The 27,959-nt window shown below is 42.1% G+C and overlaps 2 protein-coding genes across 2 annotated transcripts in view; one reads left to right on the forward strand and one right to left on the reverse strand.

Moving 5' to 3' along the window:
- Nucleotides 1-319, forward strand: part of cenpp (centromere protein P) — a 114,448-nt gene extending 114,129 nt beyond the window's left edge. The window contains 1 exon segment of the mRNA XM_030730425.1: nt 1-319. Coding sequence (XP_030586285.1) covers nt 1-131 — 131 coding nt within the window. The 3' untranslated portion in view covers nt 132-319.
- ippk (inositol 1,3,4,5,6-pentakisphosphate 2-kinase) lies at nt 209-27,959 on the reverse strand. Its single transcript, XM_030730422.1, has 14 exons — nt 27,713-27,959; nt 21,871-21,930; nt 17,630-17,725; nt 15,039-15,105; nt 14,818-14,936; nt 14,215-14,304; nt 10,678-10,736; nt 8,989-9,061; nt 7,980-8,132; nt 7,374-7,494; nt 6,221-6,356; nt 6,024-6,126; nt 4,891-4,985; nt 209-4,651 (listed from the first exon to the last, which is right to left on the reverse strand). The coding sequence occupies exons 1-14, from the start codon at nt 27,821-27,823 to the stop codon at nt 4,444-4,446; spliced, it is 1,491 nt and encodes a 496-aa protein (XP_030586282.1). The 5' UTR covers nt 27,824-27,959; the 3' UTR covers nt 209-4,443.

The raw sequence follows: 27,959 nt of genomic DNA on the forward strand, positions 1-27,959 counted from the left end.
CTCTGCAGCTGTTCCCCTCTCTGGCTGTAGGCAGCGCTGCTGAGGCCTTTCAGAGCCTGCTGAGGATTCTGGGACCTGAAGCTGCCCTGGAGTCCATCATCAGAGCAGTCAGCCTTTCACAGGAAACTTGAAGCAGAAATATCTTTCAGATATTAACCTGTCGGGCTTTTCACCTTCACGCCCGCTTTGAGTTTGTTTACTCGAGGTAAACGCACAGACGATGGTTTAGTCTCTTAGAAATCTTTATTTCAATAGAAAGAACACGACTATTACAGCTGTAACAGCCGAGCTCACGGGTCAAAATCTACAAAAATAAATAATTTAAATACAAAATGAGGACAGCAGTGTCACCTTTGTATTTCAGATAGTTTGTCTCCTCTCAGCTATTTACACATACGCAGTTATTACAAGTCTGTAGGTATCACAGTGCTGTGATATTTCTGCAGGCCGACACTCGGACAGCAGCAGGGCTGCAGCTCGCCTGGGAGGCAAAGAGGTCTGGACAAGGACATCGTTTAGAAGTTTGTTTTCAACTTCTGAATTACAAAGTGAAAGTAGGATGTTTGGATCCTAAACTGTTGGAGTCCATCAATAAATGAAATTAGTTTAGTGGTTATAGTGTTAGTTAATCGATGGACGATATTTTTTTATCTTTAAAATTAACAAATTTGGGCTGTCATATACAGCGATGACCTTAATGAGCCGCAAGTTTTGATGCATTTCCTCAGTTTGTAGACAAACTGCGGTCTGTTACTTTTTCACAGCGCCGGAGCCCGATCTAGAACCAGTTCTACACATTTCCACCAAAAATTACTGCTGATAGCAGAACGTTTGTAGAAGCACAGAATCATGAAATGAGCATCAAACCGCTGACATCAGTGGCTGTTTGAGGGGCGAGAAAGATGCAGGTCCTGTCAGATCTGCTAGCAGTCAGATGATCATGATTATTTTAGTCAACAATTGTGATCCCAATTATTTAACAAACATTTAACCTTAAAGTGAGTGGGGGTCATGACTGATGCCAGCTGAGTGTCCAAACTTTGGACTGGTGCTGTGTTCATCATTCTAGCAGTCTCCTGAGCTGGACTGAAGACCGAGTGGGACAAATCCCAATTATCTTCTCTCTGTTTTAGCTTGAACCCATAACAGATTACTACCTAACATTCAGTTCTCGATCCTGTGGAAGTGTGAGCTGGTTCTCAAAGGGCACCAAGGCTGAGTTGGCTCTGTGTCCATGTAACAGGAAGTGTGTGCGTCTCCAGACCTCGGCCATTTCACTCAGAGATCACATGAGGCCCCGCTGCCCTGCCGTGCTGCCCGAGGCATCTTCATTCCAACAGTTTAAACGATCAGTGGTTGGTTCAGTTCGCTGCGGTCCACTCTCCAAACTTTAACTCTTCCTCCTCCCTAAAACTCAGGCATTCAAAGAGGCTGACTCGTGTGTTAGAGGGAGCTGGACTCAAACCAGCTTAGTGTTTGGATTTAACAGCATTCCTGATGAATGTGCAGCTCCAGGAAAGATGCCTGAAGGGAGATCGCAGTAGAATGGAGTGTGGGGGATTTTCTGCCGTCTCTTTCGGTCTCTTAGTGTGGTTTGTTTTCAGACTGGGTGATGGAGGTCTCTGAGGTTGGAGAGTGGAAACAGGAAGTGAAGTCAAGTGTTACCAGTTTATCTGAAGCCTGTGCTGGTTTAGGAGGATGGATGACGTCATCGTCCTCAGAAACCACCGCAGTGCTCCTGAACGCACCGTTACTCAAACATCACGTGAACCTGTCGAGCTTTGTCAGGAGTTCGAGGTACTGAGAGTTCACGGCTGCGTTCACGGCGGCTCAGAAACCGCCGCCGCCACATGAACGCAGCCTGTAACAGTTTTCTCAAAACACACACACACACCCACACCCCGCCCTCATCTTCCAGTCCTACCAGAACATTTAGGCACATGGACGCACACACACACACAGACAACAAGAAGCCACTTATGGCACAAAAAGCAGCAGCATGAAGCTCAGGCTGTCTGAAAAGGATCGAGTGATTACCCAGCAGCCTTTGCTCTGGTGAGTCAGAGTGCTTCCTCGTAACTTTTCCTGCTTCACTTTTAAACCCCTGAACTCTCCTCCAAGCAGCAGAGCAGCCACGTTGAGCTTCATTTATAGACCTGCATTAAATCTATGCTGCAGAGTAACATGCACCTCCCCAGAAACACCACTACACGTCGCTCTAACAGCCCCGGTGCAGCAGGGATTTGATGGCCGAGCCCCAGTTTGTGGTTTGCATCGTTTTTCTTTTTCAAATTATTCATAAAATTAGAGTTAATGGGAAGTTCTCTCCTGGTCATGTTTTGCATGACCATAGTATGACACAAACAGAGAATGCTTTTAATGTCGGGATGCACCCCCGAACCCTGACTCACAAACTTGGTATCGTGAAAACAGTTTGTTTGGTTCGAGATGACGAGCCAGCGCAGCAAGGAGGCATTTCACACCTGAATGGTTGATCGTTTCTGTCTTTGTCCTGTAGTAAATTTGTAGTTATAGATGTATTTGTTACATTTTATTTAAAAAAAAAAACTTAGCCATGCAGTGTTTACGCTGAGCCTGATGTTGCCTTTCAGATTCATACCTGCATGATACTGCGACTGGAAAAAGGTGGATGGGTGCATTCCTAATTAAATGCAGAGTGCACGCTTTCCTGGTTTTTGTAAGGCTAATTTTGGAGCAGAGCTAGCAAACGTTTTAAGCAGTTTGTGACTCTAAACATGCACAAAGTGCTCAGCGGTCTTAACGAGATGTCTGCTGAGTGGTGAGACTGTAGTAAAAGTTCATTGTTCATTGTTTATGATTAGATTATTACTACAGTGGGATTCAACACAGGGCCATAAATGAACCTTTAGCTGTTTCACTCAGTTAAATCACCTTAACGTGGTGGTAAGTTCTGATGCTGTAATGATTAAATACTGATCACAGTGATCAGACTGCAAATAAAAGCCATGCTGCTGTTTGTGGACCAGTAGAGTGATCACACATGAGAATGATGGGAGGCTCAAACCTCATGCATCAGACAGAAGATCCCTGAGCCCACTAAAAGATAATGAACTTTATGAGGGGCCAAAGTGTAACGGTTCTGTAACTTAGTTACCAGGTTAGTTTGAACTGAAATGTAGCTTCTACTTTAACAGTAATGTTCTGTCCTCTAAACAAAAATCAGGTTTCATCTCTGAGAAAGGCACAGATGAACCTTAAAGGATCGCTTTACCCAAATATATTCTCCCAGGAAATCCCGTTTCATGCAGCTCAGTGTTGATCAGACTGCATATAAAGCATTAGCAAAACTGAAGAGTGAAGCTCTGAGTGCGTTCAACTGCCATTCCTTCTAATGGCCAGCAGGGGGCCTAATCCGGAAGTCTTAAAAAAAATTTTTTTTTTTTTTTTTAACTGTTTTGCACTTTCGGGTTAATTTTTGTCAGTTTGTTCTAAATTCAAATGTCAGAAATAAAATTTCTTTTTGCTCTTTATTACTCGTGTGTCCCCACAAAGACCCACTGTGAGCGTCAAAAACACAACATTACTGTAGTGGAAGCAGAAATGTACGCACTTCCTTTGGAAGTACTGTCCTTTTTTAATTAACTACATTTATCAAGGAGGTGAGTTCAGTGTAAACATTTCAGGGACTTGATATTTGAGGGAAAACTTTCCTGAACTGGCACATACACTCTTATGATTGCCACTTTTAATCAAATTTGAAACTTCAAGTGGCCCCAGAGGGACACAAACAAAAATTTTGCTGCTTCACTATTTGAGCTTTTCCATTTTTAGCACATTAAGCTGATGGGAGTTTGGGAGACAGAAGCGAAGCTTTGCTTACGACCAAACACAGAATCACCTCGTCTCACTGGTTACGAGGTGAGCTGAAGCGCTCGGCGTGAAACCGGGCCGCTGACGTTCAATGAAAGTAAAGCGAGCAGAGGGATGGCGATGCATCAGAGGACAGACACCCAACACCTACGTTCAAGAACTGACATCAGCCCAGCAACCTCCACTCTGCCTTCTTTCCCCCCCTCCGTCTTCTGCACCGCTGCCACATGTGTGGATCTGGAGGTGAATTCATGACCGTCACCAAATGGAGCACAAGAAGCCCCCTGTGAGGTTTCTAATACAGCGTGACAGATGTTTGAATTCACCTCCTGATCAGGGCAACACAAATGCTCTAATCAGTAACACAAACACCTGGAGGTCACTCAGATGTTTGTGTTCAGAGGTGGCCTCCTGGAATTTTTTTTTTTGCTGAGCATCAGCAGCCACCTGAGCTGACACCTGCCGCCATGAGGAGCTGCAGCTCTGCTCAGAGGGGAGTCTAAACCCCACCGACGTAGCGTCTCCTATTTGTGAGAGGCATCAGGGCGGCGTCCTGCAGGCCTCCTCCTCTTCAGGAGTCAGACTGGGCGTTCACATGGGGTGGAAGAGCAGCGTGCAGTCCTCTCTGTCCCTCACAGAGCCCTTTGGCAAGGCACCGCCAGTCCTCAGGTAACAGGAGACGATCTTCTGGTCCAGACGCAGCTGGCGGGAGACGCTGTCAAATGGCTTCGGGTCCAAATCCAAGATGGAGACAGAGTAGGAGAAGGCAGGAGGTCTGAAGTCCCTGAGCTGCCTCTGACTGGAGAGAAAGAGGAGGAGGATTACGAACAGGCCACCGAGCTGATGGCGCCACCTGGTGGACTCTCCATTAAACCCACACACTTTAATTTCAAGACAATACGCAGGACTCCTGGAAAATGTAGTAAGAAACAAGACTTCCTTCAAACATCTTTTTAAATGTTATTTCTGTTAACACATCTTTTAGATGAATCCAAGCACAAGTGTTCAATTCCATACAAGTCCTCCTCCTGCTCTCACCCTTCATTGTCCTCCTGCTCCTCCTCACCGCTGGGCACAAGAGCAACCATGAGGGAGCAGTCCTTGGCTGTCATGGCCACACGGTACTGATGGACCTGCAGTCCAAACACAGCGGGCAGAAAGAAAAGCTTTATACAACAGGAAAACGCACGCACTTCGGTTAAGTCAGATAACACAGATTAACCACCTTCCCTGAAAGTGCAGCTAATCATTCTTAAGTCTGTCACCAACCAGGGCTGCTTCAGTTATTTCTGAAGTTTAGTTTATACTTTTATTTTGATTAACAAATAGTTTTTCACACACAGTGAAGTTCTTGGTTTGGTTTTAACTATAATAAACTTGTTGCCAGACACATCTACTCATTAATGTAGCAAACCTGTCGGCAACTGTGTTACCATACTGTAATTTATCGTGACAACTATACTGTGCTTTAGTGGAAGATACCAGATCACTGAAGCCAGAACATGTCTCCACTGAGTCCAGTGTCAGCGTGCTTTACACCTCTGCATCCGATGCTCTGCATTGTGCTTGGCGATGTAAGACTTGGATGCAGCTGCTCTGCCATGGAAACTCATTCCATGAAGCTCTCTACACACAGTTCCTGAGCTGATCTGAAGGCCACATGAAGTTTGGAGGTGATTGGAAAACCTGAATTTAATGATTTTCTCTTAGTGTCTGCAGGGGTTTCCTCCCACAGTCCAAAGACATGAATGATTCTACATTAGCTGTAAGTGTGGCTGTTAAGAGTGCGTGGTTGTCCATCTCTCTCTGATGGACTGGCAGCACTAGGTTGTGTACCCTGCCTCAGGGGCTCCGACCATGAACTGGACGGATGTTATAACCTTGTCTCCATTAAAGTTATGGCGCTCTCTCTCTTCATTTAGGCAGCAATGAAAATAACTGTCTGAAGGTCTGCCGGGTGGTGTCGGGTGGCTGGAAAAGCAGTTCCAACATCATCTTAACCTTAATGTTTGCTGCTACCAAATTCATTCAAGCTCTGAATCAAGTGTTTTCGCTCTCTGGTCCTTTCTACCCATCTTTCATTTTCAGCAAAGCAGCTTAGTGTCTGTGTTTTAATGTGAAAACGATTCACAGAGTCCACAGACGCTGATTTTCGTGTGCTTGTCACTAACCTTAGCAACAGCATACTCCACAGATCCGTCGTCCTCTGCCGGACATTTCTGCAGCTTCTCCAAAAATGCTTCGTTGTACGGTCCTTCTATCTGAAGACGAGTCCTGGCAGACAAAAAAAAAAAAAGATGTCAGAGACCGGGCATTCAGTTTTTTGCTGTCTTCACAGTTTAGTTTAAATCGGTCAGTGGGGCATTACCTCTCTTTGGGGAAGTCCTGCAGGTGTTGCTCCACTCGGCGGTAAAGAGGATAAAGTCCTTCAATGTCCAACGTGTCCAACATCTGCGTCTGAAGGATCCTGAACAAGACGCTGTCACTGGGTAAACCCCGGGAGCCTGCACAGACAGACAGGTGGACGATCACCTCGTGTTCTCGTCAGGTCTAAAATCTGATTATAAAAGTTCAAATCACAGCATCAAGAAAACAAGCATGAGTCAGGTTTTTCTGTTTCACACATTTACATAATCACATTCAGCCGTTTGTGCTGAGAAGACAATCGCTGCCTTCAGTCCAAACATTTCTGAAGGCGGCGGCGGCACACAAACAAAAAAAAAAAAAAAAAAAAGACAGCTGCAGAAAAACCGGCTTCACAAAAGTTCTGATCTAATGGCACCAAATTACAGCAGCTCTGCTATTAAAGGTGCCAATAATTAAATCTTGTTGTGTAAGGACTCGATAAACAGGGATTTGTCATTTGATGAGTAATGCAGGGATTGGACTCAAATTACAATGACTCATTTTGAATGTTTCTAAGTGCTGATTTATGCAAATGTCAGCCTGCAAGAGACAAACATGAAGGAGAAAAACATGAATCAAGAAAAGAGGGAAAAGAAACTCAATCTGATTTTTTTTTTTGGGGGGGGGGGTGTAAATCATTTACATGGTAATGTGACAGAACCACAGATTGGAGGAAGCAGTCAGTAAAAACATGGCTGTACATCTGAGCTGTGGTAAGTTTGGTGAGGACCTGCAGCTCACAGCCGTCTTCAGTAACTACGACACTGATCTGGTGAATAAGTATTAACTCATTTCCTCAGAGCATGAATAAATAAAAACAACACACAGTTCTGCTCTGCTAGCACAGCACGGACACGTTTGTGAAAGGAATGAGAGGAAAGCAGAAGTGAAATTTTCAAAAAGGAGAAAAGTCATGTGATTAGCAGACAGCCTGTGTGGTTCAGATTGACGTGAATAATCAGACTCAGATATCTGAATCTATGACAGAGGCCTTGAAGATTAAACGTGGGGACGGCTGCAGCTCTAAGGATGATAAATAATAAACTTGTGCTAATAATGTTGGACTCCTTCAGATCAGCAGACCACAAAAAAAAAAAAAACTGAAGGCTGCTGACCGTGCCGAATCCTCTCTTTGTTGAAGATGCTGGCCTCACAGAAACTTCGCTCCTCTGCTCGTCGGTCTGTCACCACGCCGCCGACTCCTCCTCCACCGCTCAGCAGGGCGTTCACCAGCACCTACAGACAGACAGAGGTTTTGTAAATGGTAAATGGACTAGTTCTTATATAGCGCTTTTCTACTCAGTATGAGCACTCAAAGCGCTTACACAACACGTTTACCTGTGCACACGTCCATGATTAATTAAGCTAAGTGCTTTAATTATCTAACATTCACTCACATTCATACTCCGACGGTTGCGTCGGAGAGCAACTTGGGGTTAAGTATCTTGCCCATTGGCATGTAGCCTGCAGTAGCCAGGAATCGAACCGCTGACCTTCCGATCAGTAGGTGACCTGCTCTACCTACTGAGCTACAGCCAGTGTGAGGCTTCAGCTGTTCTGACAGATTATACTGGCCCTTTAAGAAATCCAACTTTATTAAAAGGTAATAACGTTCAGTTTTCATCACACTGAACCTTATGGGACCATTTCTTTAAAATCAATAAGTGACAGTTTGTAAGTGACAGCCTGTTAAGGCTGCAGGAGTTTGTTAGGCGTGTTACCTGGATGAAGTCGTTCAGGACCGCTTTGCTGGTCATGTGACTGTTGATTCGGTTGTTTGCGTACAGGAAGTAAGGTCTGAGATGATGCAGCAGAGAGGTCATGTCCGGTGAGTCGTCACTGCCCTCCTTACTGCTGTAAATACACTGACCGCCCTAAAAAACACACACACACACACACACACACAGGGGCGTGGAGGCCTTACTGTGGCTGCTTTGCAGACCTAATGCTGAATGACTCCATCAGAGGTTCTCTTTAATTCAAACATTGTGAGAATGAATTTATCTGAATGTGAGCCCAGAGTTTTAACCGGTGACATCTGCAGCACATTCAGAAGTCGGGTTCGATCAAAGTCATCTTTTGTTACTGCAGTTTGAGTCCAGCCAGTCACACAAACACTCTTTGCAATTTTTCCATGTCAGAAAAATGAGGAGTGCCCGCAGTTTACACTCGCTTCTCATTCACTAATCTGATCCAGGTTTGATCCCTCAGGCAGATTCCAAGCAGTGAGAGAGTAACCACACCCATCACAACCAGCATTAAACATATTTAGAGAATACAACATTTATTTTTAAATATTTCTAAGGGGAAATTTTAATTTATTTTTCCCCCTCATAGAGCAGTCTGTAAGACCGACGTACACCGATCAGATATTTGGCTCTAGTGTCATTCCGGCTCAGAACGCTTCATCGGGCATCTCTGTCGACGCCACATTTCAGCAGGAACACCGATGTCACATGAAGGAAGCAGTCTGGAGGCGTTTCGCGCCACACCTGCCAAAGTTTTTATCCTAACTGAGTGAGTGAGTGAGTGTGTGTGAGAGGAGCTGCACTCACACTGAGAACGGAGCAAGAAGAAACTAGTTTGACTGTAAATGATGGCACGACGCAGGAAAACCTGAGCTGTAATGAGACGTCTGCAAACCGTTCTTGGACGCATTTATTGGCCACATAGAAAAACAAATACACAAACACATCAAGTTAAACAGGTATGACTGTGGCTGCATCTCACCTTGAATACTTTAAAGTTGTTCTGAGGTTCTTCTATCAGGTGTTTGATGGCAAAGTGCATTCTCTGTCTGTTCCTACGGGGGGAGAAAAAAAAGCAGCTTTATTATCAGTAGCTGCATCTGCAGAGGTGTAATCAGAAAATAAAAGCCTGCAGGTCAGGAAGGACAACACACCGACATTTTCAGCATTTAGGGAGAAATTTTGTGGAAACCAGAAAAGGTGAAGACTGGAGGTAAATTGTGTGTTCACGTGTACGACAAATATCCCAACTACTGTAATAAATTTAGGCACGCTCTTCATTAAATTAATATTTTGGGATAAGCTCTCCAAAACATACAAAACACTGCATCTGAAGTTCCTGTACTGCAAGATCCTGATCTGATCTCAAAATAAATTCTTATAGAAATGCGCAGTCCTGTGAAAAACTGCTTAGTCCTTCTACAGGAACGAGAGGCTAATGCGCTTCATAAATTAGTCACCAAGTGTGAGCACCTCTGTAAAAGCAGAGGCTTTGTCGGTTTGACGGTCTGAAGCATTCAGGTGTATGCTACATTGCCACGATCTTCCCAGGAGAGGCAATCCCAGCAAATTCACCCCGAGGTCAGACCGAGCACGCCCGAGAGTTACAGCTCAGACTCCACAGGCCTCAGTCAGCATGCTAAATGCTAAAGTTCATGACAGTATAATTAGAAAGAGACTGAACCAGCACAGCTTGTTTGGAAGGGTTTCCAGGAGAAAGCCTTTATCACCACTGCTTGTTTTTTTGTTTTTTTTTTTAATTGCACAACAAATTAGGAAGTGGCTCCTATGTCTCTATTTTTTCCCCTCATAACCACATTTAGGAAAATCCGTAGCCAAACAGAGATGTAGAAGAATGCAAGTGGAAAACTAAAACTGTAAAAACACGTGCGCTCCTGAATGTCAGGCGCATCTGTGTGACCAATGTTTAGTCACACTTCACGGGTTTTTCATCGCACTGGAGGCGGAGTAAACAGAGGATTTTCCATCCAAAGCGGTCATTATGCAGCTCTGTCAGAGGCCCACACTTCAGCTTATCACATCAGAATATGGATCACAAAGGCGGACCGACGTCTGTGCTCTTCACTGAGCACGCTCAGATACACAGCACAGGCATTTCTTCCCCCGGTTTCAGTGCAAAACAATCCATCAGCCTGATGAAGTCTTTGCAGTTGTGGTCGGGTTAGCGGCACTCTGAGCCGTGCTGAAGGTTTTCACATCACTAACATTAAACAAACTGGGAACATAAATATCCAATCAACAGATAATTTTACACAAATACCGAGTTACCGGTTTCTGCTTGTACAGTCTACCACAGTAAATACACGTCCTTTCACACAGAGGCTGCGGTTGAATTGAACTGAATTACGCTGAAAGATGTCTAACCACATATTTACCAGGCCTGCAGGTTTACTTCACCAGCTGCTCCAGACCACAAGAGGAGGGGCGGCGATACAACGCTTCAGCAAACAACTAACTTCTCACAAACAAGCCTGGCTGCACATCAACAGCAAAACTACCGCATATACATTTATTACTTCAACTGTGTGATGCCCCAAGTGTTTTTTCTTCACTTTGTGTTACTGCAGTGTTTCTAGAAAACATTTCATAGCTGCTCGCATGACTTCCACACACACACTAAAGGCAGCTGTGTTTAAATAAGTAATCTCACCCTGAGAACAGGTCGAGCGGACAGTAAAAACTGCGTCTCTTCCACTTCCCGTTGGCCACCTGCAGAGACAGAAACAACAAATGTGTGTTATGTGGTGGTATTCATGAGCCTTTTTTCCCCCCTGTGAAACAGTCTAGTCCTAAACTTCCAATGGGATCGACCTTCAGCTCACCAACTTCTTTTAAAGCACATCTTTCAATACAAATCTGAAGTAACTTTGTTTTTATTTTCTCTTACCACCTTCCAAGTTTATTTTACCTTTGGCCTTTCGCTGTTCTGCAATCTGAAGGATGCTCTCTGCTGGTGGATTTGAAGTGTCTTGATATTAACTGCTTTTTAAACAGGCTACTTGACTCAAACATTAGGGATTGTAAAGGACTTTGCTGATGGGCCGCATGCGGCTCAGTTTGAGCTTAAGCTGATATGTAAAAACCTTAGAATTTAAAGTGGGTCTACTTCCTTCTTCCCATGACTGATGCATTACAGATCAGTGGATTTGAGAGTCGAGTCTCTCACAAGAATGTAATGATGCAGCATCAGCAGAGGCCTAATTTTAGGAGGACAGGAGGACCCGGCGTAGATAAAATTCCTTCTGCTCTTTTAGACCAGAGATAAAAGGAGCCGTGTTAGCCTTTTGGGGATTGATACGCAGACGGGTTGTAAGTGTAAAACAAGCGTAAGAGCCGAGCGGCAACATGCAGCGATTATCTTTGTTCTCTCCAGTAACCAGCTGGCTGCTGTTAATGCGTCAGTGAAAGATGAAAGGAAGGACTTCATTTCGACTGCTATTTAATTAAAAAAAAACAAACAAACAAGGATGCAGAGTAACCCGTCCTCCCGGTTTCTGAGGGCACTCACACTCTCATCAAAAGGCTGCGCTTTAGTAGCAAGACTCTCAAGGTAAGAGAAATATGAGGCAGTCTGGAATAATGGCGCTTTGTGAATGAATAACACAATGATTGATTTTACTGTCTATTACACGACTTGATCAACGTCACCAACACAGAACACAAAATCATTAGTGATAAACAGGATTGAAATGACAGTCCGGAAATCTTCATAATCAATAGCTGGAGTAGTTTTTCAGGGCTTAAAGGGACTGAGTTACTCTATACATGAACCTGAGCTTGCTTCTTAATTTGTAAATACTGAATGTGAATTTTAAAATTTGCATTTCTCAGTATTTGTAAGCCTCAGAGTGATACCAGCTTGGTAAAGGTGGTTCATACTATGCTGGAACAAGACTAGAGGTCCTGCTTTTCAGGTGCAGAGGGGGAAGATGAAGCGTTATCAGGTCACACACGCTCATGCAGTCCTCCAAAATTACAGCTGCACGTCGCTGGATGCAGATGACCTCTGCGTCAGCTGAATGCTGATTGGCTGCCTTTAAGTGTTCCAAGCCAGGCCACAATCATCTGGGATTTATTTACCGGAACAGCACAAGCTAACAGGCCTTTCTCTGGAGCACACTTGCATTAGCTTTTGTTCTTCAGTCCCTCCATTTGACTCAGAGGCTCAACGGCACATTGTCAGTGTTCTTTATAACTCACTACCTTCAGCTGATTCCTCCACAGCAAATAGTGAAACAAACCAGATGGATAAAAAAGGTTGTCTGTGGTTCTCCACACAGCTGCTTTATTTTTAACAAGTGGAACATCACCACACACACACCCATCTGTGCTTACACAAGGATGGCCATCAAAACACTGCACACACTGTTCTCAAGGCATTAAAGCTTCACTAATCTAACATGAAGGTCAACAAAACACAACATGAACAGATGAACTGAAAACAACACAACACAGCCCCGTGACGACTGAAGGTGTTAAACATTTTAGTTTACAAGCATCAGCTTTGCTACTACAGACCCAGAACTTCAACGACTACGACACACGTTCACTAATTCAGGTAGTGTTTTCTAATTAAAAACATCCAAATTTCAGTGGACAGAAACCTTTTAGACTTATTAGACTCACTGATGTTACACTGAGCCTTTGTGCAGCCTTTTAGTTCATCTGTCTGAAACAACCTGCTTTAGCTCCTCTCCCTTTAAGCCAACTTTCGTCTGAGTGGCTGCCCCTCACCAACATAAGGGTTAAAGAGTGGGCGGGTGGGGCTGCTATGCTCTTATTGACATCATACAGAGCCAAGCGTAAAGGGGGAAAATGTCACACTAGCTACTTTTCCACCGCCGAGGATCTGGTGCTTGTGCCAGTGCTGGTTTCAATGAACCGGTGAAACGCTTAAGAACGGGCCCGCGTTCCCACCACGTTTCTGTGAACTGCTCCTTTACGTACGAGCGTGGGCGGGTCCTCGTCTGGACACGGAAGCCAAAGCGCACAAACGTGGGAGAACACGCTCCCCTTTCTTGTGCTGCAAATACGTTTTACGGTCCAAAGCAAAATACTGCAGCATCTGTGTGACAGACAGCGATTAGAGCAAGACGACAAATACGCACTTTGTGTCCTTTTATCTGTGATATGAACTGATACAAAGCAGCAAGTTCAGCCTTAGAGCCCAACCTAATTCACAGCCATGAAAATTGCATCGCTTTTCTCCTGTAATACACATGAAATATGGTAGAAAACTTCATGCTGAGACGGCAGAGTCGCGCCCTTCTGTCGCTTTCGTCACGCGTTCATGGTTCGAGACCAGCTAGTTTGCGGGGCCGGAGTTGAACCCGTTTTTTGGCAGAGCACCGAGCGCTTCCACGGTGGAAAACCCGCCTAACGGTTCAAATAAAGGCACCGGCTCTGGAACGCTGTTGGTGGGAAAGAGGCTACTGAGCATTTAGAGCAGCCTGAAACCTGAGCTTCTGGCTCACAGGAATGACTTACCTCATTTTATGCCATTAATCATAATTAAAATTACTTAACACAACAACTTCTGAAACATTGTGTATTTATTGAACCTGTAATGGTCCTTTTATATTTAGTTAATTTCCTGACTCACTGAAACTAAACAGGCTCCCTGTCCATCTTTACTCAAGCTAAACTAACCTATACTCGCACAGACACGAGCCATTAAAATTTTATTTAAGTTGAACGCCGGTTTTTATTTGAGGAAATAGGACGTCTAACTTTGTCCAGTCATCAAGTTATTTAGGGACTTGATTTTAAAAAGCAGCAGTCAGTAGTGTCTGAAATAGAAAAGCTGCACTTGCACTCTCATTGTCCTTTTGTAACAATTACAGTCCAATTTTTTAAAATTTCACATTTCTTATACTTGTAAATCTTTGTTTGTCACACATCATTGCGAGGCTGACAAAGCTGTAATTACACTGTGTTTGCACAAAGGCAATAAAAGGTCCTGAATCTAAAACCACTGAAACACTCATTCACTTTGCACACTGAGTGAGAAGCTTTGTGGGCTGTAATAAAGGAGAGCAGCAGGCTGAGGTCGACTAAACACAGTAATGTTTACTAAAGAAAGGATTGGATTTTTATACTGTTGATTTCAGACCATAAACACCCATTAAAACATGCCTGATTTCACATCGTTCTGTAGTTACACAATAATCTGTGTACTCATGGTTACCTTGTAGTGTTGGTGCATGCAGTAGCGACACACTTTGGTCTTGATGTCTTTGCTGACATGTTTGGGGGACGGCAGGAAACCACATTTAGGCTGAAAACAAGACACACACACACACACACACACACACAGTCACAGTCACCCTCATGTGATTTTAGTCCGATTAATGTGTGAGACAATGGTGTAGGCCCTGGGCACAGATTTCTACAAGCACGGTTGAACATCAGTTTTATTACTGAGCTTGAACTGGAATTAACAAGGAGCCGAAATCTAATTAAATCTTTGAATAAATGTTTTAGGAATAAATGCCCAAAAATGTGTCTTTGGAGGGGCATTAGCTACGGCAGTGAGTCTCTGTTACCTCACTTGACAAAAGCTTGTGCGCTGTCCTGTTATTTCTGGGCAGGTATTAAACAAAATATTTAAAAACTCATCTGATCACAACATAAGTACCGATTACAAACCAGGATTTTCTTTTTTGATAAAGGTCAACAACTCTTTGAACTGTGACCTTTTTGTGCGCAGGAAAACCTCTATGTACGAAGGGACAACAAAAATATAAAAGACCACTTTAATTTAGACAACAGTGTGTGTGTATGTGTGTACCTTGATCTCGATGCAGAGTGGGGGAGTGTGTGTTGGCTGATGGAGGGCTGGAGATGTCAGGTTGGGCAGACAGAGAGCACAGCCACTGTAGATGTCCATCACTTTATCACAGCGCCACGCTGACGCACACAAAAAGACGAAGCGTTTGTTTAACCCGGCTGCTTGTTGTGGTGCTGCGGAAGTATCAAAAGTCACGACTGATAAAAACACTTTGGTCTCACCTGGTCGTTGATGTTGAACTTTGATTGATAACTGCCGCACAAATTCGAGAGGCAGTTTAACCACTTCCTGTAGGGAAAACAAAAGCATCTGTTAAGCTGCTGCCTTATCTATGTAAAGCATGCTGCACACTCCGAGCAGCATGCTTATCCTTATGGGAGCGATAGCATGCAGAGCAGACAAGAAAGCCATTGTTAACCATTTAAATAAACACCCTAAAACAATATCCTTCTTAATATGTAACAATTTAACAATCATATTCATCATTCTGGTGCCAAACACTGCTTTTAATTACTGTCACATGTGGGGAGCAGTGATTCTTGATATTCCTATAAATCTGAGAAATTCAGCTTTTAAAATCATCTGACTCGAGGAATGATGCTCATGTGCTAAAAGCACTCCAGACTTCAACAATGTGACTCACTGTTTTTAGGAATTTATGATTTGTGATGCAGCTCTGAATAGATCGTTTCTCTTTTTTTGGAAATGCACAGTCTACTTAAAAAAAAAAAATTAAGTCTTAGGCTGCGTTACTTCTTTGGGAAACTGTAAATCTTCCAAGCATCTCAAGACTTTTAACTGTGGGAGTCTGAATGCTCTGACAGCAGTCTCGGCACAGGATTCAGGGCTGCTCTCACAAAGATATCTGCTATAACAGAGACATCCACCTTTTTACAGTGTTGCATTACTTTATATTTAAGCGTATTAAAAGCCATTTTATAAACTGTTGTCGCCCTCGCGAATGACGACGTGTCAAAAGTGACGTCACAGTTGCTGGTGTGAGATCCACTTTGGTCTCATTTCAGCTTGCCGTGCACCTCTAAAAAAAGATGCACTAGTACTGCTCTCCAGAAGTGTAAAAAGGGTCATCGCTGGCACAACATAACGCATCATCTAATATCTGCAGCACCCGACATGCATCTAGAGATGGTCGTGGTTTTCAAATAGTCATTAATTTGAATTTTTAATTGGGTTAAAATGCCCACATGTCCAATGGAAATAACAACAAACTGAAACCTTTCTTGCAGCACACATTTATTCTTACAATTTATAAACAGCTTGAAAGAAGGTGCAGGCAAACTAACCAATTCAGTAAAGTGTTCCTCTGCAAGTATTTTAATTCTAAAGTATGCTGCAATTAATAAACACAAAAGCCTTTTAATCTCCAGTGAGTCTTTCTGTGGATGTACTCCAGCTCCAATAGAAGTCCTCGTTCTGCTCGCTCTCACACAGGTTTTTGTTAGAGTGGCACAAATGTCCAGTGCAGAAGAAGGACCACCATCACCAGCTGCAGTCCAAGTCGGACGCACAGAATGAGAAACAATTAGCTAAATGATACTGAAGACGGACGGATGTGGCTGGCGAGCCAGGTGGTGAAACGTGAGATTGAAGGGCCCGAGGCTAGCTTGGGTTATTACATACACATTAAAAGTCTTTGTGTGGGAAACACTGTGTTCCCTAAACAGAACAGAAGCTTAATTTCCAGATGTTCATTAAATATCTCACAGCTTTAAGATGGACACTGTACTTCCTCAGATGTGACAGACATGCAACGATTACTTAATTTATACACGATGTGTAAAAGGTGCCTAAAAGACTTGTGACCACATTTGTGTTTGTTTCTTACTGGTTTGGTTTGTGTTGAGTTGTGCAAAGTTTTTTTTTGTAGCTTCAGAGGGAGCTGCCCATCTGCATAATTCACTCAAGTTAATTAAAATGGAAATTACCTGGAATTTAAATAGCACAACATACATTTATTTGGACTTGTGTGTCTGTTTCAGCTCCAAAGATGCAAAAACTATAAGCTGGTACATTAGCATGCAGATCTCTAACAGCTCTTTATCTCTGCTGACTTCCTACTTCAAAATAAGCTTGTTTTTTTCTCCCTATAATAAACTTGTATATTATATTTAATGAAGCTGTGTTTTCCACAGAAGGGCACAAAGTGACTCATCGGACTAGCAGATGAGGACACTGCACAGCAGCTGTACTGGATGTTCCCCTCTAAAGTTTATTAAAGTAAAAGGAAAAACAACAACAAACTGTAAAGAGCATCCACTGACCCAGAAACCCTCAGTGATACAGGTCCTTCTGCATCCTCAGGGACACAGTGATAAATGAGTTTAGTACATTTGATATTTTCTTTAACATTCAGGGTTCTAGTCAGAAAAAAATTTCAGCCAAGCTCGTTTGCTTTTTTTGCTAATTAGCATTAGCAAGTTAATGCTAAATACCAAATGTGTGCCAGCTTGCTAGTTCAGTGACGTGAACAGGTGGATAATATTAGGTATGTAATATCTGTGATAATGGCTGGTCCTACAGGTCATTGAAGGCACCTGAATCTGATTGGACCATGTGACTTGATGCCCATATGGAGTGTGGATCCCTCTGGTCCGTGTTACGCTGCTCTAAAATAAGATGCACGGAGTTGCGCGGCCCGCTTGCTAATTGCAATGACAGAACTGGCGCAAGATGACCTCAGCATGGCACGTTCAACCGCTGGCTAGAACCCGGAAATTAAACTAAAAATAAGTTTTTTTTGTTTTGTTTTTTCTTTAAAAAAAAAAAAAAAGCCAACTTAACAGCATCTTACCCCACTGTGGATGAACTTCTCCCCAAGTAGGCTGCTCATCACATTGGAGCTGAAGTCAACAATGTTCTGGATCTGCCTGTAGGCCTGCTCTGCTGTCTGGAGCACAAACACACACCAAGACCAACAAGTAACATCCTGTTAGTTTAAGACAAATGTTAAAACAGAAGTAGTGTCTCAGCATCAGCAACTTTCCATATCGGATCATGATTAGCCTGTTAGACTTTTCCTCCATCTCAAGTTGTTCTGTGATTCAAACAGACAAAATGGTAAAAGGACTGGTTCTAATACAGCTTTTCTACTCTACATGAGCACTCAAAGCGCTTTATACAGCATTCTCAGTCACCCATTTACACACATACACGTTCCCACACACAATCACACTGATGAACACATCAGAGCAACTCAGGGTTTAGCATCTTGTCCAAGGATACTTTGGGATCGAACCACCACTTCTGATTAGTAGACGACCTGCTCTACCTCTGAGCTACAGCCACCCCCAACAGTGTGCTGCTGCTCAGTGATTTTTATTTTCCCCACTTAGACAAACAGCCAAACAGTCTGAGCTTTGTAGAGAAGGTTAAAGGAGAAATTTTCTACATAACCGGCTACACCCATTAAAAACACAAACATAAGGTGCAACATGAAATGGAGACGGCAGTGTAGACAACTTTTCTCCTAACAGGAACAGGATGCGAGATTTAAAAGAAAGGAAATTTAGTTGGATTCTCAGCTGGTTAATCAGCCTTTAGCTCATGCATATAAAAGGAAGAAGTTTTAAAAAAATAAATCAAGCCTATGACCAAAAATATAAATCAACTCCAGGATCAGCAGTAATATGCAGCCTAACGTGCACCAACAGGACTGGAATCAGGGATTTTAACACTCATAGCTACGTATTTTTATATAAAATATTTTTATGAGCTCAGAACTAAATGTTCATTAATACCCATTTATCTGAAGCATTAAAAAAAAAAAAAAAAAAAAAAAAAAAAATTTTTATATATATATATATATATATATATATATATATATATATATATATATATATATATATATATATATATATATATATATATATATATATATATATATATATATATATATATATATATCATTGGAGGATGCTGGTCTTTCAAGCTCAATTTCGGCCTACATCATAAAATGTGTCGGTTTATTTATACAGCAGCACCCGCTGGACAGAAACTGCGATAGAAGTCAGAAAGAGTGATAGAAGTCAGTCTCCAAACACAAGCAGCTACAAAAGACCCACCAGAAATAGAAGCTTGATTTGTCTCTAGTCGTTTTTAACAAAGAAAATGCCGCTAAGAGGATTAGGAAAGTCTCCGGTTCAACTCAGAACAAAATGAAAATTTAAAAATGCTCCCACGGATGTTTACACCAAAAAGATCGCTGATTCGCTCATTTTCGCTGTCAATCAAAAAGGGATTCAGCCTCAGACAGATCATCCAATCATCATGCAGAAGCTGAGCTGAGTTTATATACACACAAAAAATAAGCATGAGCAAGTCTTCAGGATTGTGGTAAAATCGGGAAGAGTTGTGCAGATTGTGACAACCAAGGGGTGGATCTAACTGACACCACCAGACAGCACGCTCACGTGGTAGTGAGTCTAAGACAAAATAGGCAAGCCTTAAAGTCTACCCCACTGTACCATCTTTTTGACTATAATGGAGACCATAATTTACAAAATGAATTGCATTTTGTTATTGCTAAGGCTTAAGCTGACCGCTGAGCCCAGAAAGTCATCAGGAAAGTGTTCACTGAGGTGACAGAACAAGTGAGCAGTAGGGTCATTTTCTCAGACTTGGATTTCTTTTTGTTACCACGTTAGTCACCAGCTGGTGGCCATTAGAAGGAATGCAAGTTTAAGGTACTTTTACCCTTGCTTTACTTTCCAGCCCCAGAAACTATGTCTCTTCTGTTTAGTGCCTGTGATAATAACTCATGATTTAGATGTTGGACACTGTCAGTCCTGGTATTGAAAAGTTCTTTTATTTCAGCTGATGGGATGGAGCGAATTTGAATTCTGGGTGTAGGCGGGGGCCACAACCTTGGTTTGCATTTAAATAAAGGATTGTCCCCTTGAGTCTACAATCTGACAAGGATGTAAACAACTATGATCTCTATGTAAATGAAGGCCTGTGCTGCTTCACTGGAGTCATGCTAACAGGTATAAGCCACCTCATTTATACTCTATCCAGCATCTCTGAGCTGACAGCCCAGCCCTCCCTTCAGTCAAAGACCTCTCAGCTTCATAAACAGTGTTACTCAATAACACAAAGTCTATCATCACACCACAGGCAGCTATGTATGTATGTATGTATGTATGTATGTATGTATGTATGTATGTATGTATGTATGTATGTATGTATCTATGTATCTATGTATGTATGTATGTATGTATCTATGTATCTATGTATGTATCTATGTATCTATGTATGTATCTATGTATGTATCTATGTATGTATGTATGTATGTATCTATGTATGTATCTATGTATGTATGTATGTATCTATGTATGTATGTATCTATGTATGTATCTATGTATGAATGTATATCAGGCTAAACAGCATCACTTACACTACGTTACCAAAAGTATTCAATCATCTGCCTTAACACACACATGAACTTGAGTGACATGAACTTGAGTGACATCCCATAGAGTTTAATATGATGTTGGCCGACCCTGTGCAGCTGTAACAGCTTCAGCTCTTTTGTAAAGACTTTCCACAAGGTTTAGGAGTGTTTATGGGAATTTTGCCATGGAAACCCATTCCATGAAGCTCTCTGTGCGCTCTTCTTGAGCTGATCTGTAGGCCACATGAAGTTTGGAGGTCTGCAGTGACTGACTTTGCAGAAAGTTGGCGACCTCTGTGCACTGTCAGTTCTTTTAGAGACTGATGACCATCAGGAGCTCAGAGCAGAAAGAATTATAATTTTAAAAAAAAGTTACTCCCTTTTTCAGCTTCATTTGTTATTCTCGTTGATAAGATTTAGTGATTTCGTAGCTCTAACAGCAACCAAATCTGGACAGATCCTCTACTTAAACCCCACTACACATTTCTCTCCTTCAAGCATACAGCAACCCTGACTTCTACTGTCACAGAGAAAACATCAACCAGTTTCAACATAGAGTCTGTGTTGCTCCTAATTGTAAAGTTTAAAAAAAATAAATAAAAAAAACTAGGCGCTGTTTGTTTCCTTTGACACTTGGGATAAAGGTTTGTTCAGACAGGCTGGCTGCTTCCCAAAAACCAATGAGAATAAAGAGAAAGGCAGGATTACTTTGATATCTGCAGACAAGAAACACAAACAAAGCAGAATATGGAACAACAGATTGTCTGCCGTAAAAAGAAATCTAGAGGTGAGCTGTTCACAGCATGTGGTTTAAGTTCAGCGGAGCCGAGTTAAGCCCAAAGCCGCGCCAGCAACAACAAAACTTTGAATTGCTTCAGTCTGTAGCGGGTCCTCTGACAGCACTAATGTGGGAATCAGACTACTGAACAGCAGACCAAAGACTAGCCTGATCCGCTACCCTCCCTCAAACTGAACACCCAGTGACAGACGATCTGAAATGAATCACAAGTGGACCCAACTTGGGGAAAAATAAGTAATCAGTTTCTAAAAATAGAACAAGTACACATGCACATTACAGCTGTGCCAATACTCAATTTCAGGCAAGAGTCTGCAGGCCATGTCCCATTAATGCAATAAATATAAGTAATTTTATTTAGAGTGGCTACACTGATCTATCATCACCTCAAAAGGAGAGAAGACAGAAGGACGATATTTATGTCTGTTAGTTTGATTTAGATTGGAGATTAATGTGACTGTGTTTGCAGAGATGCTCGTTTATCTCCTCAGCTGGGTGTTTGTATTAGCAACACTGTGTGAGGGGAGGGCATGATGAAGAGTCCACAAGATACAGATGAGACATTTTACACATATACAAACCAGACTGAACAAGTTATTACAACTATAAAAAGGCATAAAATCAAGAACCAGTAAATTATAATTATAAACATGTCAGCTGTTCAGCTTACATAAATGCATTTATGTCCATTATTTATGGTGGCTAAATAATTCCTTAGTATCTGTGAATGAGGCTCTCAGGGTGGTATAGTCTGCCTTCTTTCTCTTCATCCATGAGGAAGGAAAATAAAACTCCACTAGTGCAGGTTAAAGCCCCACAACCGTTCAGCTTACAGACTCATATTTACCTGTGGAGGGTTTTCGGAGTCCTCTGCAGGATACTTGAGGAGGCGCAGAACTCTGGAAAGCTGGGAAAAAAAATAAATAAATATAAATATAAATATATAAATATCAGTTAAACTTAATTTTTCTGGACACAAAACTGAACTACTGAACCCGGTCAGTCCAGGTCAGGAGAGTCCTCAGACAGGATGCAATACTGACTGTTTTTCCCCACAGCTCAACAGGAACATAAAGTCCAGGGGCCGTAAGCCTCCAAATATCTGCATCAAAGTGCAAGTTCAGACTTGTCTTACTGTGTAAAAAACATTCAAATATGCATATTAACTGTGACTACTTCTGCTGTTTTCTGTCAGCATATGTTGAAGGCGTATGAATGATCTTTACAGACTCACACCCATGTGCTGAAAGCCAACATGTGTGTAAAAGCCCAGTTACATTATTAATTTTACTGCACTCTAAAAAGGTCAAATGTCTATAGATGGAACTGTTGAGATCGTGTTATTAGCAGTTTTCACACATGCAACACACCCCTGAACTTTTCTAGAAATCACCCAAGACACCCACGTGTTCCTGCCTGCCTGCTTTACCCACACAGTACCACCCACCCTACCCCCCTCACCTAAACCACACGAAGCCTTTTCAGTAGTGCAAATGCACCTGCAGCACATCAGAAAGGATAACTATGGAAAATACACTCGCCCCGTCTGGAGTTTGTGTGTTTTTTTTTTAATTTATAAAAACATGTAGTGTTAGAGCTGTTTTGAATAAGAGGATGTAGCTTTGCATGTAAAGGCTGCGTCTTTTATCCTGCTGCTCTGTAGTCACGCCAACATGTCTGAGCCCTTTGTTTTGCAAGCACAGCCTCACAGCAGTTTGTGAAATAATCATGACTTGATTTACTCACTCGTGTTTTTGTGGACACAAATTTCCCACCCTTACTTTAGTATCCCTGACAACGGCCTTTCCTCTGACCCGTGTGCAGTGATTTGGATCCATCTGCATGAAATGAAGGTTTTCCACTTTTAAATGGAAAAAAAAAAAAAAAAAAAAAAAAAGTCACATTTGGAGGCTGGAGGGGTTGGCTGTGTGGATCACGGGGCCGCTCGCACTGCAGTCCATGTCAGAATGCCTCACAGGACAGACATGCCCACTTTAACTAAATAAGTCGCTGTCAGGTTAGGGAATAAAAACTGCTCTGTTAGGTTTAGGCACTAAAAATTATATAGTTAGGGTCTTTTTCAAAGTTCAGTTTTCTTGGCTCCAGTGCTGACACACTCCCTCTGAAGAGTCTTGCAAACATACATGTTACAGACATGACACACACACACACACACGTCCTACTGAAATATAAATCAGCTTCAAAGTCACGCTGACTTTGAGGGTAAAAAGAATATTCGTCTTCATGAACACAGATTACTTTATTATGACCATTTCCACTGTTTCCATTATAGTTTTGACTTTTCTAATCATTTTTATTTCATTTTGACATTTTGTTTTTAAATTCATTTCAGTTTCAGGTAGCTTGCAGAGTGGGTTTGCTCCCTTCGATTTAATTTTAGTCTTTTTAAGTATTATAGCTGGAGGGCATATGCAGGAGCCAAGATTTAGGAAAGTTAGTATAAATATAAATATGAATACTACAAAAATACAGAACTTTTTGAAACAATGTGACTAACATCCAAAGTCTCGATAAGCATGTCCATCAGTTTTTTATTTTTATTTTAGTTAAATGTTTTCGCCAAGGAAGCCATGTTTTTGGTAGCGTGTGTGCGTCATTCTGTCTGTAACCACGACAGCTCGAAAAGTTTTGAATGAATTCTGATCAAACTTTGCAGGGGTGTAGTGTGGGGTCATGTTAACAACCCATTAAAATCTGGCTGACATCCACCAAGGTCTTCAAGGTCAGTTGATGATTTATTGGTCCAAAATTGAAAAAAGCTTTATAACTTAAAAACTATGACTCTTACAAGTGTAGTGTGTATTGTCAACATATAGAAAGCACTGTGTAAAGATTTAAAATATGCCACATTTGACCTCTGACCTTTCCATCAAGGGCAACAGATCGATCTGAACGTCAAAGTGATAATAATGCTATATAAAGCTATTTAAAACTATGTTTCTTACTGCTTATTATGTATAAATTACATAATAAGTTCAAGTTATCCATGTCCAGTTATTTACAAATCAGTACCTACTCCTACATAATATTTGTGTAAATAAAGAAACATCTGTCACTATCTGATTTTTACTGCCCCACAAACTCTTTAAATTATGTTTATATCCAGTATATTCCTTAAAAGTAAATACTGCCAGAGAGTGAGCTGCCTCGGTGGAGGTTTGCTCTCCCGAAGAGCTTCTTGTTTTAGTTTAATTTTAGTTAACTATAATAACCTTGACCATTTCACAATTTATATGACACCTGGCTTGTTTCATTCTCAAATAAAATATGTTTTTAACTGATTACATACAAAGAAAAATATTTTCACACAACTCGACGCAGTTCTGTGAACAACTAAATGTGCTCTATGATTCAGCAGCATGTAGAACCACCTTTAGCAGCAGTACATGAAGTACTGTTTTCTGTATGACCTATCAGGCTGTCTCATCATTGTGGGGGGATTTGCCCCACTCGACATTGCGGTTTGCAGTCATTTGTTTATGCACAGCTCTCTAAGGTTCCCACACAAGCTGGGCCATTGCAGCACTCTGATCTTTGTTTTTTTTTTTAAAGATGTTCTCACACTTGCTGATCAATTAAGTATATTTGGCTTGCAGCACATTGTTTTACTACTGTCATAATTCCTATAGAAGCAGTTAAGGGTGTGCTTATTTTTTCACAGGAATGCACTGCACCTGTTAAAACTTCTCCACATGAATGTATACACAAGGAACAAATCCAACTGGGAAACCTGGTTTTGTTGAGGCCCCTTCTCTCATTGAAGAAACTAGGACTCTTGTTCCCAGGAAGGTTTATAATTTAGATCACAGGACAAACTCATTACAGAAGTGCAGGTAAATCCACTGCGTGTCTTATTTTAATGATAATATAAGCAGACGAATGTCTGCAGGTACACATCGTCATTACTGCCCACATTTTACGCGCTCATTTCCAAAGATCGTGGAAGAATGTGACGGAGAGTCTTGAGATAAACATCATTTTTATTACTATCATCATTACTGTATGTCAGTTTCCACTGGTACTGGCTGATGGGGTCGGGGGTTGCCACAGCAGATAAATCTGCATCTCTGAATTGGCTGTTTTTACACTGGACCCACCCTTCCTGCCACAGCCTTCCCATTTATCCGGGCTTGGGACCAGCACTAGGAGTACACTGGCTTGTGACATGCTGAGGCTGGGTTTTTGTGTCCTCACAAATCAGGGGATCTTTTGCATATTAGACTAATGTCTTAACCACTACACTACAGAGTTACAGACTGATACTGAGTTTCAGCTCTCTCATAGCTAATGTTGTTTATTGCTTATTGCAGGGGTCTCAAACTCCCACCCCACCCCGCCCCCTACTTCTGTCCCACGATTTGATGTCAAAATATAAGACAATTTGGCCCTTTCAGCAACTTTTTTGACATTTCGTTTTAAGAGGAGTTAGCGAAATGTCAAAAAAAGCCAAACTGTCTGTCGGGAGTTTGAGACCCCTGGCTTATTGGTTCCTCCAACTTTGTGCCATATCATGTTTGTTAAACATAACTTTTAATTCATCATGATTGTCAGCAAAAAAAAAAAAAAAAAAAAAAATGATATGGCACAGACGGCCACTATTATCAGTAAAAGTGCTTTTGTCATTTCCTGTCATACATAAACACACACAGACAAGACAGACAGGCAGATATAGATAAACATGCTGTTGCAATGATCAATGATTTAAACGTGGCCAAAGTATAAATGATGAAGTCAGTGTGAGTGAAAGCAATCGCGGTGAGTAAAAAGCTCAAACTTCAGACTGCCACTAAATGTTCAGTTTTCAAACTGTTTCCCTACTCTTGGCTCTGTATGATGTCAGAGAGAAACATCCCTTATGTGATCATCTCAGACACACAGCTCTGGATGTGACCACCCTCCTGTGGCTCCAACCTTCTGTTTGTGAGGAGCAGCCAATCAGAGTAAAGTTGGTCTAAAGAGAGAGGAACTAAAACAACTTGTTTCAGACAGTTCATGAATTGAGAGGTGGCACCAAGCCCCATATGATTTTAAGGATTATTTTACAGATTTTTTTCTAAATAATAAAAATTATCTGCCAGTTATTTAAATTCTTGATTAGCCAAATCCAGACATCTTCATTTGATTATTCTGGGTGTAACAGTTTTTCAAAAATATTTATCAGATTTTGTCCGTATGACTCACCCTGATTTCTGTCCATTTATAGTTATATCTAACCAGCTCTCAGTAGAGTCAGATAAGCATCACCATCTGGTGACACTTAATTTTAGGAATGCAAATCTCACCATTTGGAACACACATTTATGTGGTGAACACTCCTAATTTAGATGTTTCCTAATGCTTATCCAACAGAGGGTCACAGGAGGGCTGGAGCCCATCCCAGCTGTCACAGGACGAGAGGCAAGAAGCACAAGTTTATCTCTGGACTGTGGGAGGAAGTAGAGCAACAGGAGGAAACCCATACATGAAAATGAGAACATGTAAAGCCCCCATTCGACCAGGAGGTTCAAACCAGGAAACTCATGCTGTGCCACCCTGTTTCAACCAATATCTTTAACCAAATATAAAAAGATGTCAAAGAGAATATTGAAAACTCCAGTACAGTCCAGTACTGCAATACAGATCAGGGTGTTTATTTCTGTAGAATATACATGTAATAATCAGGGTGTGAGACCTCAGGACTGTGATAAAACACTGACAGGTATTCAAATTAATACTTCTGTGTAAATGCCTTAAAACGTTTATCACCTAAGCTGTTTGTCAGTTTTCAAATTGCTTTCAGAAAGCTTCTATTAATCAATAAATAATTCATTATGCTCATTTTATATCCGACTTGATAAAGAGATTTGAGTTTCATTTGCTCAGTGATTAAAAAGAGTCATGAAGTGGGGAAGGCAGGACTGGATCTCAGGTAAGGTGCAGCACCCTGCCAAACAACCCAAAAACCTGAAGTCAACACGCAGCTATTATAAAACCCTTTTGTCAGTAGTTGACACTTTGTGGATACGTTACAACATCCGCGGTGTGATTCATGCCCTCTCAAGGTTTCACTGATTACTCAACAGCAACACGATCAACTCTGTCCCTTCAAGGAGAGGTTCCCAGAGAGAGGAGACATGTCAGTGAACGCACCACTCTGTCCAGGTGAGAAAGGACGAATTAACCTGTGCTGTAATGACCTGAGCAGCCTCTTCTTCAGGCAGCAGCAAAGAAAAGTACCTCCAAACCGAGCTTCTGGCCCCAGCTGCTGGAGAACATGGGAAAGATGCTAACGGCTAAATCAGCTCCCGAGCACCCCAGGATTTACATTTTAACCATAAACAATACATAGTCAGCTACGCACTCTGACCCGGCATTAATCTACACGTAGTTTCTAAGCTTTAGCTTCGCTGGAGGTCCTGCAGGACAACGTTGCACTGGCTGCTTCAACAACTAGCTGCTGCTAGTTAGCAAGCCGGCTCAGTATCTCACACACAGACTAGCGGTTTACCCCCGATAAACAACATCCTGCAGGGTGACACTTCACCCACCCTCATTATTTTTCTCCAAACAAAGTTTCTAGAAGAAGCAACCCTCGACTCGAGGCACATTTCTCCCTCGAAAAGAGCGAGGCGAACAGGCTTTAGCAGAACCTGAAGCTAGCCCGGTGCTGTGCTAACGGACTCACTCACCTGTACGTGTGACACTACCAGGCTCTTGTTTCCTTCTCCGTGATACTTCCAGTCGTTTTCGTCCATTTTGTCTAGTTCCATCACACCAGAGACCTGAAACCGCGCTCCCATCAACGGCCACAAAATGACACACAACGGCACAGCAGCATACAAGAGCTGCGACTCCGCTACTGACTGCTAGCAGTAATTTTTGAGAACTATAGCAGGACCGACAGACTGCTGCCGCTGCTTCTGCCCGGCCCCCGGG

The sequence above is a fragment of the Archocentrus centrarchus genome, chromosome 5 (genome assembly GCF_007364275.1).
Source record: "Archocentrus centrarchus isolate MPI-CPG fArcCen1 chromosome 5, fArcCen1, whole genome shotgun sequence".
NCBI classification, from domain to species: domain Eukaryota; kingdom Metazoa; phylum Chordata; class Actinopteri; order Cichliformes; family Cichlidae; genus Archocentrus; species Archocentrus centrarchus.

Coding starts and splice junctions, on each gene's coding strand:
- ippk (XM_030730422.1), bottom strand. CDS start 27,823: ATGGGAGCGCGGTTTCAGGTCTCTGGTGTGATGGAACTAGACAAAATG. Junction 8,133..8,988: donor ACAACTTTAAAGTATTCAAG/GTGAGATGCAGC, acceptor TGTGTTTTTTAG/GGCGGTCAGTGTATTTACAG. Junction 4,652..4,890: donor GAGCAGGAGGACAATGAAGG/GTGAGAGCAGGA, acceptor CTTTCTCTCCAG/TCAGAGGCAGCTCAGGGACT.